At 40.1% G+C, this 14,361-nt stretch overlaps 4 protein-coding genes and 1 pseudogene across 15 annotated transcripts in view; 4 read left to right on the plus strand and 1 right to left on the minus strand.

Moving 5' to 3' along the window:
* The window catches only part of LOC119033671 (olfactory receptor 52K1-like), a 126,517-nt gene that overhangs the window by 49,863 nt on the left and 62,293 nt on the right, over window positions 1-14,361 (plus strand). The window lies entirely within an intron of this gene.
* LOC119033748 (olfactory receptor 52D1-like) lies at window positions 1,282-2,214 on the plus strand. Its single transcript, XM_037124231.1, has one exon. The coding sequence runs from the start codon at window positions 1,291-1,293 to the stop codon at window positions 2,212-2,214; it is 924 nt and encodes a 307-aa protein (XP_036980126.1). The 5' UTR covers window positions 1,282-1,290.
* Window positions 5,579-6,975, plus strand: LOC119033733 (olfactory receptor 52D1-like). Its single transcript, XM_037124191.1, has one exon. It carries the CDS (start codon window positions 6,052-6,054, stop codon window positions 6,973-6,975), a length of 924 nt encoding a protein of 307 aa, XP_036980086.1. The 5' UTR covers window positions 5,579-6,051.
* Window positions 8,191-10,210, plus strand: LOC119007660 (annotated as a pseudogene).
* Window positions 11,240-12,248, minus strand: LOC119033722 (olfactory receptor 52D1-like). Its single transcript, XM_037124164.1, has one exon. It carries the CDS (start codon window positions 12,246-12,248, stop codon window positions 11,313-11,315), a length of 936 nt encoding a protein of 311 aa, XP_036980059.1. The 3' UTR covers window positions 11,240-11,312.

Genomic DNA, 14,361 nt, shown 5'->3' on the forward strand with positions numbered 1-14,361 from the left:
AAGATGGCACCGTTTCATGAAGCGAAAGCACCAAGACGGACCTCCTTGAAAATGTTCAATTTTCATTTCTTCCGCTAGCGTTACTGCCCTTAGTCGTATGGTGACTGTAGAGACGCTTCTTCCAGCTGTCCTTTGACCGGCAATCCATTGCTCGAGTCGGTCTTCCAACTCGGGCCATCTCGCCTTGTGTCCGCGGAAACTCAGCTGAGTCTTCTTGACCTGTCGCAGCTCGTTTTCCATCTTCCTCCACTTGCGAACCATGGATTCAGTGATATTGTATTCCCTCGCGGCTGCTTGATTCCCATGTTCCACCGCGTAACTGACAGCTTTCAGTTTAAACTGTGCTTCGTAAGCGTGTCTCTTTGCCAAAACAATGACGCACATACCGGCACAACGTTCTCATCTAGTCCTCTGTTACGTCCGCCTTACAACAACAACAATAACGCTCACACTTCACACTTCACCCTTCAACGTTCTCATGTAATCTGCCTTACAAAAAAATAACACATTAGGCGCACTGCACTATAGGGCGCGCCACACATTTTGGAGAAAATTTGAGATGTTTAGGTGCGCCTTATGGTCGTGAAAATACGGTACACTGCTTGCTGGCTGTCTTTCCTGAATTTGGCAGCGGCAGCTATCTGGTTTTAGTTTTTTATTGTGTGTTTCTAATAGTTTGATGTACTATTCTGCTCTGTTGCCAGCAGACTTGTCCATGTTTGTGACTGGTCAGATACTATACACACCTCCCCTTTTTATGTGAATGCCCTTGTGACTAGATATTGAAAACCAGCGTCAACTTATCAAGTTGATAACCAGTTTTGTGTGACTGCTTTGAAGTACAGGCCCCTGGTAGAGACCCAGATGCCATGTTACCCAGACCTGAACCTGTAACTACTGAGAATTATTACATTTGGATGAAGGAGTTCTAATTTAACCTGCGCAGCCTCATCATTGTATCATGAGCACTGATTGTGCTCTGTCATGATGTCAGACTGTTGTGGATGTCCACCCTGCTGACATGTTTAAGAGACGCAGACCTTCAGCTCAGTAAATCAGGCCTCTGTGTGAGTCACACACTGTCATAATTGCTGTTCTGTACCATGTAATCCAATAGTTATGATTTTAGATTATATCGAATTGACTGAACACCGTTTCTCTGTTTATGCTACGGGTTTAACTTCAAATTAATAATTTTTACTTTATCATCCATGCCAAAATGTGCAATATTTGTTGCAAATGTGTTGTGCTGTGCTGCATTTTATCGCGTTGTAAACCAAAAGGAGGATCATGATAAACTCTACACAGGTCTCATATTTCACACTCAGTGCCTACACTGACACCAGGCTTTTTAGATACTTATATTTCATTATCATTATGACTATATATTGTTCAATAATCTGTTGTAATATTTTGCTCATCGTGGTTATCTGTATGAACAGGAGCTTACATGAACCTATGTACATGTTCCTGTGCAGTCTGTTTGTAAATGAACTGTATGGTAGTTCAGGGTTGTTTCCGTTCCTTCTGACTCAGATTCTCTCTGACATTCACACTGTTTCTGCTTCTCTTTGTTTCCTGCAGATCTTCTGTGTGTATACATATGCAAGTATAGAATTTAGTAATTTAGCCATCATGTCTTATGACAGATATCTTGCTATCTGTTGTCCTCTACAGTATAACACACGTATGACATCAAACAGGATTGTCATTCTTATTGCTCTGACATGGTTATACCCATTTCTTGCTATTTTTATTTTGATATCTTTAAGTGCCTCTTTACAGCTGTGTGGGAACACCATTAACAAAGTGTACTGTGACAACTACTCTATTGTCAAACTGGCCTGCTCTAACACAACAGTAAATAACATTTATGGAATAATTTACACTGTTGCATTCATTGTTATTGTTCTTGCAATATTTTACACATATATAAAGATTCTTAAAGTTTGTTTCTTTGGTTCTAAACAGACGAGACAGAAAGCTCTCAGTACCTGCACACCTCACCTCGCTTCTCTGATCAACTTTTCTTGTGGGTGTTTCTTTGAAATTGTACAAAACAGGTTTAATATGAAGCATGTACCTCATATGTTACGCATCTTTTTATCATTATACTGGCTGACATGTCAACCGCTCTTCAATCCTGTACTCTATGGACTGAATATAACCAAAATCCGCATTACCTGTAAAAATATTGTGTTTGGTAAGATGTGACTTTTTACAATCTACCTGGATCGCTTTAACTTATAACATTTAATTTTACTTAATGTTACGTGTGTATATGTTATTTCTCGGACATTATCAGTCGTTTTTTCTAGAGAGTAATCAGCCTTCTGGTCCAACTGTCTGAAGACGACACGTTTTGCATTGCAGGTCTGTCCAGAATGATCCCAGCACTGTTGCTCTAGTTGAGGATGTAACTCCTTCATGTTAAGAGCTTTTGGAGAATTTCTTATATGAATCGAGTGTTTAAGGATGGAGGGTGTCGTGTGTCACAGCTTGTAAAGACCTTTAGAGAAAATAATGATTTTCAGGTAAGCTACAAATGAGTCAGTTCTACAACAGATCCTCAGCTTCTAGAATTATTTAAATATCTGAAAAGACCGCCGTGACAGGAAGACACAGCAGTGTCAACAGTAAGGCTGTTTGTATGTGTTCATTAAATATGAGTGTATCAGATTTACTGTTGACAGCATGTGTATATGCTTAGTTGAGTGAACTTCAGCATATTGCTTAACATGCTCAGTTAATTGAGGACTCAAAAGAAAGACTCTGACATCGGTTTGTAAAAGTTTAAATTCCGCTTTACTGGTGGAAATGGAAGTTACTGAGGCAAGTGAATGGCTGGGAGACAGTGTGCTGAGCGAACAGTGAAGAGTGGGAGACCATGGAGGATTTAATGTTATTGGATTCCTGTTGCAGCCTGCATCCGATTCCAAACGATGGTGCTGGCCTTGAAGGCCGTCAATCAAACTGCACCCACCTACCTCCAAACACTGGTCAGACCATACACCCCAGCAAGAGCACTTCACTCTTCTGGCTGGCTTGATGGTACCATCATTGCTGAGAGCAAACAAAGCCCTTCTCAGTGAAGTCGCAACTCTTCTCTGTTTTAGCACCTCAAGGGTGGAATGAACTCCAGACCAATGTCAGGACAGCAGAGTCACTCTCTGTCTTCAGCAAAAGACTCAAGACTCATTTGTTCAGACTTCAACTCGACCCCGCATAGCATGACTCCCTCCCCAGAAAAAAAAGAAAGAAGAAAAAAACAAAACAAACAAATTGTATGCACTTGTATGTTCGTATCGTTAGCACTTCTGTCACAGCACTTACGCACTTAAAGAATATTTGACAAATAGCAGTTATGATCCTCAGATCATGGCTTGACAATTGTTTCTGTATTTCTTTTACCCCATCGACAGTGATACGTCGTGGTTTCTCTTTTGTGACAAATGTACTTGTTGTAAGTCTCTTTGGACAAACGTGTCTGCTAAATGCCTTAAATGTGAATGTAAATGTAAATTTAATGAAAGCAACATGAAGAATTGCAGAAGTAGTGTTAACTTGTAGGGTTGGTACTGTGTTGGCAAACTGGACAATCTAGTGAGGAGTGGCTGAGGAACCAGACTTGATGTATTGAAAGATTGTTTAAAATGGATATTACAAGTTGTCTTTCTGACCAGAGGTGCTCTGGAACATCTGCCTGATGGGAGTAGCTTAAAGGGCCTGTGAATGGTCTTAGTGTTGGACTTGGTATGTTGCTGGTTAGTTCTATGTGTAATGTTTCGTTTTTAATATTAAATAAAAACAATAAAATGTGACCATATTGCAACAATTTAAGCTTCATTTCATTGGCTCTCTATCCATGTCAGCTCAAGGTGCTTCTGAATATTGATGTCTGCAGTCCATAATCCTTAGGTCTCATCCTGTGTTGTGTCCAGGAGAAAAATGGAAGTCAGCAGGCCGCATGCACCCTTATTCTGTAATAACCTCCCTGTTGGTATTAATAAGTGTTTCTGGTACCAGGGCAATGTAGACAAGGATTGTTACCTGGTATTGAGTTGCATCATGAGGAAAGGGAGGGTTCTGGACAGACCATATGTATCCAAATGAATACTGAGGGTTTATTCATCTGGCTTAGGCCTCTATTTACAAGATCTTCAGTGACCACCTTTAAAGGAATCCAAGTGGGCTATGCTTGAAGCCTCCATTGCAGGCTTGGCTTCTCAAAGTTGTGACCAGAAGGTCTATGGTCCCTCTTGTAGCAGCACCTTAGAAAAGCAATTGCTGAACAGCAGCTGTGAAAGAAGTTGGAACCCTGTCTGACTTGGTTGTCCCATCGAACTCTTGAAGCAGTATTTGGAGACTGCAGCCTTTTTGGTCGACAATGCAAAAACCTTGTTTGTGAGAGTGCGCTGACTTCAGGGAGGCAATGGTGGAGGACTTTTGATTGTCATCAAAGGACTGTGCATACCTGTGGTGGTTCTCAGTCATCCAGGTCAGTGCTGTATTGTAGGGAACTGTCTTTGAACAGAAGAGGTGGTGTACGACATTACTTATGACTCACCTACAATGCAGTAGTTAGGTACTTCTGCAGACAGCTCAACATCCATCCGCTCCTGGGCTCACCTAGCCTTAAAACCCACACAAAGGCCGGTTGGCTCAACGACACACAAGTGGTCCTAACGACTTTGAAACTCAGAGCTCACACATCACTTTAAAGACGCTGTAAGGACACTCCCACACAGAGTTTAAAAGCCTGCAACTCCTCCAGTTAGTTAAAAGTGAAGAAGCCTCATGGACATGGATGAGACGTGAAACACCTTCAACGAACTGAAACACGTCCAGTTGCCTAAGATCTAGAACTTCTACATTGTTCTTGCTTTTCAGCACCCTGGTATAAGTGTTACTAGTGAGTCTTTCTGAGTTGTTGCACAGCTGTTTACTTTGGTCAGGATATTAGAGATGTCATGGAAGTGTATCTATCCAGTGGGAGAGTGCTTGAGGATCAGGGGGTACAGGTGCCATCGCTATTGAGTCATGTTGTCCTTGTATGACTGGACTGAAAGCTGTGAGCACATTTCGGGCAAGAGAAAGGTGTTCTCAAAGGGCCAGTGGCTCAAATATGCATTGTAATCAGTTATGATTGTGATTCATATGGACATAACTATTACAGGATAGAGTCTTTGTTTTGGCATTTTACTTGCCTTATTTTAATGACAGAGTCTTGGAATCAAAAAAACATGTGGTGCCCCAATGTGAGACATTTTTGAGCTTTGAATTTAGGATAATTCACAAAACAATTTAAAAACTACAGATTACTTATGCTTCATTACAATTTACTCCTTTCCACTCCATTACAATTAAGGTGTGGTTGTGGTTGTAGTCTCACACAAAGCATAAAGCCTTCAAATAAAAGATATGCCACACAAAAAAGTGATGTTGACAGCATGCAAACCTGTCAAGTCAATACACTGTATCTGAAAGACTTTCTCTGGCCACTGTACAATAAAAGATAATGTCATGGTCTGCCAGTACCACAATAAGTTTGGGTTCTGAGAGTCACCTCAACCAAACCTGGATGAGACACGAAGATTTCAAGTGTTTGTTTAAACTGACACAACTTTTTTTAGAATCGATAACAGTAAGCAGGCTGAAATACTTCTTGAAAAATTTGGAATCAGTAACAAGCAGTTTCATTGAAAAGGAGATCAGACTGTTGCTGTGGGTGTTTCCTGACTTAAAAAGGTTCAAAAGAAACAGAGGCAGAGTTTCAGCTCAGTTGGGGGGAAGTCACACTGTTGCTACAACAGAACAGGAGATGCATGGTAGGATTTATGCAGCGTCATTAACTGTGTTGCTTTTATTCCACCTCTAGTAGTTGTTAGTAGACTGACCACTGTTATGTGCTCTTGCAGCTGATTTAACATAAGCAAATGTATTCAAACCAGCAAATCCATCAAATGGAATTACACATATGTGGCATCTCTTAAAGAAAACTCCACTAGAGTATAACTGGTGGATCTGTAGCGCTGAGGAGACTTACTAATCATGATAAACGCTACAACATCTGCATATTTCAGCCTTACTGCCTACTTTGACGCTGCAGTTTTTAAGTACTTGTATTTCCTGATTATTTTTTCTTTATATATTTTGATTGTCAGTGCCAACCTTCTGCTCATCGTGGTTATCTGTATGAACAGGAGCTTACATGAACCTATGTACATGTTCCTGTGCAGTCTGTTTGTAAATGAACTGTATGGTAGTTCAGGGTTGTTTCCGTTCCTTCTGACTCAGATTCTCTCTGACATTCACACTGTTTCTGCTTCTCTTTGTTTCCTGCAGATCTTCTGTGTGTATACATATGCAAGTATAGAATTTAGTAATTTAGCCATCATGTCTTATGACAGATATCTTGCTATCTGTTGTCCTCTACAGTATAACACACGTATGACATCAAACAGGATTGTCATTCTTATTGCTCTGACATGGTTATACCCATTTCTTGCTATTTTTATTTTGATATCTTTAAGTGCCTCTTTACAGCTGTGTGGGAACACCATTAACAAAGTGTACTGTGACAACTACTCTATTGTCAAACTGGCCTGCTCTAACACAACAGTAAATAACATTTATGGAATAATTTACACTGTTACATTAGTTATTATTGTTCTTGCAATATTTTACACATATATAAAGATTCTTAAAGTTTGTTTCTTTGGTTCTAAACAGACGAGACAGAAAGCTCTCAGTACCTGCACACCTCACCTCGCTTCTCTGATCAACTTTTCTTGTGGGTGTTTCTTTGAAATTGTACAAAACAGGTTTAATATGAAGCATGTACCTCATATGTTACGCATCTTTTTATCATTATACTGGCTGACATGTCAACCGATCTTCAATCCTGTACTCTATGGACTGAATATAACCAAAATCCGCATTACCTGTAAAAATATTGTGTTTGGTAAGATGTGACTTTTTACAATCTACCTGGATCGCTTTAACTTATAACATTTAATTTTACTTAATGTTACGCGTGTATATGTTATTTCTCAAACATTATCAGTCGTTTTTTCTGAGAAAAATAAAAGTTAAAAATAGTAAATATCTGAAAAGACTGCTGCGACAAGAAGACACCGCAGTGTCAACAGTAAGGCTGTCTGTATGTGTTCATTAAATGTGAATGGTATCAGATTTATTGAAAATATGTAAAGAAATGATATAAATCTCTTGAATAAATTCTGACCACTAATGATATGTTTTAATCCTGTTTAAAGGCCTGTAAATTGACAAGTCTTTAAACTTAAACTCAAATGAAAGACTGTTGTAGTTAATGTTATTTTGCACAGACCTTGAGGCACCGTTTGGTCAGTGGTTCTGCATCTGATGCCTAAAGATTAGACAATGAAGAACTTATTCTACCTTGTTGGCTTGGGTCAGCTCAAAGAGAGATTAGATTAGAACAAAGATTGGAACAAATGGTTATGTAATGGCATATGTATAGGCTTAAGTACATTCAATTAATTGAGGACTGAAAAGAAGGACTCTGAGATAGGTTTGTAAAAGTTAAGATTCAGTTTTATTTCATTATTTAGTGGAAATGTGTTAGTGCAAACTGGAGAATCTAGTGAGGAGTGGCTAAGGAACCAGGTTTGATGTATTGACGGGTTAAAGAGCCAATTAATTACAGGTAAACTGCTTGTAGCAGGTGTGTCAGCTGAACAGCAATTAGGAAGCTGGGTGGAGAGCTGTGCCATGCCAAATCACAGGCTCAGACATACAAACAAAGAGAAACAGATGGGGGAATACAAGAGACACCAGGGCAGTGAAAAAATACCAGAAACCCATAGATTACCCCCCATGAATAAAGCCAAACTTGATGATGTGGTTGGTATTCTGGTGCTGGGGTCTAGTCCTGGTCAGCAATATGATGGTTGTGGTCTGCAGAGTGAAGCAGAGCAGAGCAGCTGTCACTCTAATCTGCAACTGCGACGGTGCATTTGGACTGAGGCAACCTCAAGTTCATCCCCCCCAGTGATGACTGATCCTGAGATGGCCTCAGAAGAGGACAATCAGTGATGGTGGTTGTCAGGGAGATAAAGTGCTGTGACAAAAGTCTTGGTAACTGTCTCTGTATGGCCAGCAGTAATGTTGAGGAGGGCAGGGTTCATGGCAAGCAAAGCAGAAACCATGCACCAGCTGGAGAACTGGAGAACAAGTTGGGTCAGGAACAAAAAGACAATTAGGTGAAACATTACCTGGGTCCCTTGTTTGTGCTAAGCCTCCCTTGGAACAGATTCCATTTCTCAGGAAACTTCTGCACACATAGAAGGCAGGATGGTGTCCTGGCGGGAGGGAGACTTCTCACATACACAAGCAGGAGTGCTTGTGTACTCTACGGACTGAATATAACCAATATTCACATCATGTGTAAAAAATTTTGTCTTGGGTCAAATGTGAGCTCATGATGTTTAAAATCTCATATTTCCTCTAATTCTGTAACATGAGAAAAGCTGATTGAAAATGTAGGTTTTTGCGGTCTGTGGCAAGTGTTGACAACATTGTCTTTTGTATTGAATAAGTTAAAAGAATACATGAAAATAAGTGTTTGTGCTGAAAAGTCTTTCAATTGCTAAGATTCACTGTAATGATGCTAATGGTGACTCTTTTGTTGTTTAAAGACCATTGAGCTATTGGGAACAAGAGAACAATTCCGGTCCTGATTACTGAAATTTTGCTAAGTTACTCCATTTTATTAAGTGGTAAAACAAGTGTTGTGTCTTTTTCAGAACTACTAGATAGATGTAGATTAACGCCCTGTGATGAAACTGGTTGAATAATGCACAGACTCTGCCAGTAACTAAATGTAACAATGCTCTTCCTTTTTAAAATCAAAAGCTGACAGGTGTGCTGTCTTGAGTTAGTGAGAATGGGATGTGCAACTTCAAAAACAGAAAATCAGTATGTGGCAGCCAATGTGCTGATTGAAAGAGAGAGTAGAGTCAAATGTAACACCAAGATTCATGACAATTGAACTTAGAGAAATAAGTTTGGACCTAATTATGGTCACCTGATCACAGTTGCTTCTCTGTTGGGCGCTGCCAATGACCAGCATCTCAGCTTTATCTGAATTCAGGTGCAGGAAGTTTACTGACATCTGTTTCTTAACTGCATACAATATCTGTTGTCCTCTGCAGTATAACACACGTATGTCATCTAACAAGGTTGCCATGCTTATTGCTCTGACATGGTTTTTCCCTCTTCTCGCAATAATTGTCATGATATCACTGAATGCCTGTTTACAGCTTTGTGACAATGTTATTGATGGCGTGTACTGTAACAGCTAATCTGTTGTAAAATTGGCATGCTATGACACTACAGTCAATAATTTGTATGGATTAATTTACACATTTGTAGTCTTATTTGGTCTTACAGTACTAATCCTTTACCCTTATATGAAGATTTTTAGAGTGTGTTTACGTGGTTCTAAACAGACGAGACAGAAAGCTGTCAGTACCTGCACACCTCACCTCGCTTCTCTGCTCAACTTCTCTTGTGGGTGTTTCCTTGAAATAGTGCAGAGCAGGTTTAATATGAGCAGTGCACCCATCATATTGCGCATGTTTTTATCTTTATACTTTATCATTTGCCAACCGCTCTACAACCCTTTACTATACGGACTGAACCGACAAAAATCCACATCAAATGTAAAAGTATTTTGTTTGGGGAAATGTAACTAACTTGTAGTTTTTCCACTGGCTTCAGTGAATCTAAAATAATTGTGAGCTTTGGTAATAGCATCTTCATTATGGGCTATAAATGTTAGAATTCTAAGCCTTAAAAATAACTATCGAAACAATGGTTTGTTTGGAGGTTTAAATTATTAAGTGACCAATTGTCAAATTTGTAACTTGTTAAACAATTAATCAGAATCAAAATGACAATAAAGGCATTGTGATTAATGCGTCATGTATTGTTGTGTTTGTAGTTATATGTAGTGGACCTCTTCATGTGTAACAACTGCAATACTACAACTGCCCCTACTATGAATACTATATCACTTAACCTTTACATTTGTGGCAGATCTTCACAAGATTTCCTCCAGGATGAGATGTATCTGCCCATTGGAACTGTCTGGTGTCTGTTTTTGATGAAGTGTGATATCCTGAAGACTGAGTGGAGGACAGTGGATCTGAAATCACACTGGTGATGGTCCAGGCTGGATTGGACCAGGCAATGATAACATCAACTAGCTGATTGGCACAGGTTTTCAGTACATGGCTAGAGTTGTTATCAGGCGAGGCAGCTTTATTCAATGTCACTCTTCATATCATCTGTGGATACTGAAAGTGGCAGTTCCTCTAAAGCTGGAGCAGACTTTACAGCGGACAATTTGTTGCACAGATCAATGCGACCATAAAATGAATTCAGCTCATCTGGTAGCATGATCCACAGATGACGGAGGTTCTGCTTCTGTGATGTTTTGGATTGCCTGCCACAAATCTCTAGTGTTGATGGTGTTAAGGTCTCTGTATGCTTTTTCTTCTTGACACCAGCTCTCAGTCTTGCTCGAAAGCAGCTTTGTCAACTCTAGATAGATTCAGTAAACACAATAATCATCATAATTATTTGACCATTCATAGCAACCGGCAACACAGAAAAAGTTCTCTTTTTTGTGGGAGGTCCCAAAGAACCTGTGCTGCAACAGGGATGTTGTTGCAGAACTAATCCCCCCTCAAATGTGCCATAAGGGATTCTGGAAATAGTGGGTTGATAGTTGAGTCACATTGTCGAAACTGGGACTCAGTTACTCGTTGTTGGTGTTACGTTGGAGGACTAACAATCAATTGTACACTACCCCGAGGTGTCAGTAATGGATATCCTTGGAATGAGACTATCAACTATCTTCCTCCTGAGTCACCTACTGCACCTTCAATAAACACTAAACTAATGCAGTCTTCCATATATTCAACTACACTGTCTCAACCTTTTGTAATGCACATTTGATAAAAATTGAAAAAAACATTTCATCGGCAGCAATAATTGAATAGTTTCCACTTTAGAGTAGTTACTTTGTTTTCTACAGTAAGGTTTAAAACCCTTGTGACTTGCCTAAATGTAGGCCATCTCTCTGTAGCAACTGAATGACAACTTAACAACGTAAACATTCAACTTTATTTTGAGGGAGACATTTATTTTGTTCTGACTTATTGATTCAAGCATTTATATTTACTAAACAGTCACTGTTATTGTTAAGATCTCTTATGAGAGTAAACAATGATACACAGTATTACATGATGTTTAACAGTATTTTACATTTTACCAAAAACAAGAAGTTTACATAATGTACGTATTTTTGACATTTTCAGTCCATAAAGTACAGGGTTAAAGAGCGGTTGGCAAGTCAGAAAGTATAATGACAAAAAAATTTGCAACATGTTTGGTAGACTGTTCAAATTAAATCTGCTCTGTAATACTTCAAAGACACAACCAAAAGAGAAGTTGAGCAGAGACATGAGGTGAGGTGTGCAGGTGCTGACAGCTTTCTGTCTCGTCTGTTTAGAGCCAGAAAAACAAATGTGGAGAATTTTCCTGTAAGAGAAAATTATCGGAAACAAAGGGACAATAACAGAGAGAACAAAAGAAAACAATCCATAGATGTTATTCACTCTAGTGTTCGAACAGGCCAACTTGACAATTAAGTAGTTACGACAGTACAAACTGTCTATAATGTTTCCACACAGTTTCAGTCGTAATGCTAACGAAAAAGTAATTAGGAATTTCACAAACGAATACAACCATACTGCAATTATAAAGACAAACACCTTGTTTAATGACATGCGTGTATTATATTGCAGAGGACAACAGATAGCAAGATATCTGTCATAAGACATGACGACGAAATTACACAATTCTATACTTGCATATGTATACAAACAGAAAATCTGCAGGAAACAAAATGAAGCAGGAACAGTGTGAATGTCAGAGAGAATCTGAGTCAGAAGGAACGGAAACAACCCTGAACTACCATACAGTTCATTTACAAACAGACTGCACAGGAACATGTACATAGGTTCATGTAAGCTCCTGTTCATACAGATAACCACGATGAGGGAAATGTTGACAAACACAATAACAATGTAAAGTAAAGCTGTTAACATAAAATACAGGTATCTTAAGTTTCCAACATGCAAATAAGCTCCAAGAATAAAATAAGACAAAGTTGATGAAGTTGAATTCAACATCATTCTTTAAAAGGGACCTATTGTTATTAAAATTTCCTCTTTTGTATTTTTTCAAAGACACCATTTAGGAGCAATTACATTTTAATACTTCAGGCTTTTCTTCTTGAAAATGTTCAACCTGACAAAGGTTTAAAGAAGCACAAACTCGTCCTACCTCACCGGAGATTTAACTGTGTAAATGAAACACGTCACATCACACACAGTTCAGCCTGTGTTGCCTGCTGGAGCTGTTGTTTTATACTGTTTCACTGTGACAAGCCAGCCCCACCTCATCATCAACACCCGGTTCCTGTTTACTGACTGACATGTCTAACCATTGATTTACTGTATTAGCAAGGTCAATCTAATTCTAGAGGTGGCACTTTTCTATTTGTTGTTTAGTGATGCAACACACACAATAGAGACAAGAGAAGACACAAGTCCCCTCAGTCGTACCTGGTGGGTGTGGTGGTGCGGTCCATTTCGAGGCTTTGCCATGAAGCAAGAAGTTCTCATAACGTAAAAATACAGTGTCCCATTTACACCAAATTGCTCACACATGTAGAGGATGTCGCCCTGAATACGTCTATGCATCAAAAAAAAAAAAAAAAAAAAAAAATCAGTACGCTTGTCACGATTCCGGGCACGTGTCGGTATCGGTTCAAAGGCACACTCAACCTCTCTTTCTCAGCCTAACCCTAACCCTAACAAACGAGGCGAAGCGTGTACGCTCCAGAGCAACAGGTGGCGGCACTGAGCTGAATGCCAACTGCCAGTAAACATGAAGAAGAGCTATGAGTCGGCTGTGTTTCTGGCATCGTGGCTCGCGGGCTAGCTTGCGAGCTTCGATGTATACCTGTGGCATTGGATAGGCAACGAATTTGGACACCTTATTGATCCTGTGATAGTCCACACAGAAGCGTATTGACCCATCGGACTTGCAAACCAGCTCAATGGGGCAACACCAGTCACTGGTGGACTCTTCTATTCCTCCCATCTCCAACATAGCCTGAGACTCTGCCCAAACAATTTTCCTCGTGTGTTCTGGCAGTGGAGAGGGTTGTGAACGCACTGTCACACCCGGGGGTGTTTCTGTGTGATGGTGTATGAGGCTTGTGCATCCTGGTAGGGGAGAGAACACATCAGGAAAACACAGCTACAGTGAGGCCACACCTGCTCTCTGGCTCGGCTAGAGATTGTGATCAACGGGGACTGGGCGGATTGGTTCGAATTAGCCACCTCCGGTCCCAACTCATCTCAGCACAACCTCACAGTCAACATCCCCCACTTGCTGTGTGACCGCAACGGGCTCTTGTCACTTGGCGAGCAAATTAGAGCTAGATGACGGTAGCAATACAAGCACTTTATCTCCCGGTGAAAACTGTCTTAATTTTGCCCCACTGTTGTACAGATGCTGTTGACGTTCCTGGGCCTGGAGCAAATTCCAGCCAACCAATGGACCAACCAATAAACCTGGTCCAAAAAAAAAAAAGAAAAGAAAAGAAATCAGTGTACTCACCTAAATGCCCACAATCTCCTACCACATACAAGACTATTAACCAAAACCAATCGCGGATCCCGCATCACACCTTTTCTTGCATTCCTTCATTGGCTTCCAGTAAAATACAGAATAAACTTCAAGACATTACTTCTCACATACAAGGCCCTTCAAGGTCTTGCCTCTCCCTACATTGCTGAACTCCTACACCCTTACTCCATGTCTAGACCACTCAGATCGTCCGACCTAAGCCGCCTATCTATACCCCGCTCCCTCCTAGAATCTAAGGGTGACTGCGCCTTTGCCGTCAGGGCCCCATCCCTCTGGAACAGTCTACCCTATTCTGTCAGAACAGCTGAATCACTAAATGTCTTCAAAAAACTTCTTAAAGCCCATCTTTATCGTCTTGCATTTTCTACAACTGAACTGTAATTATTCTTTGCACGTATCTGTACATGTATGTTTGTTTTATTTTATCTTGTTGTTTACTTTTCTCTTGTTTTTAATTATGTTTTACTTATGATTACTGTACCCGGTACAGCACTTAGCTAGCGTAGTGTTGGTGAGATCTCAACTAATGCTGTTAAGCATGTCCCTACGCCAGACTATGGAACTCCCTCCCCCCACACATAAGACAGT

Source organism: Acanthopagrus latus, chromosome 2 (assembly GCF_904848185.1).
Source record: "Acanthopagrus latus isolate v.2019 chromosome 2, fAcaLat1.1, whole genome shotgun sequence".
Lineage (NCBI taxonomy): Eukaryota > Metazoa > Chordata > Actinopteri > Spariformes > Sparidae > Acanthopagrus > Acanthopagrus latus.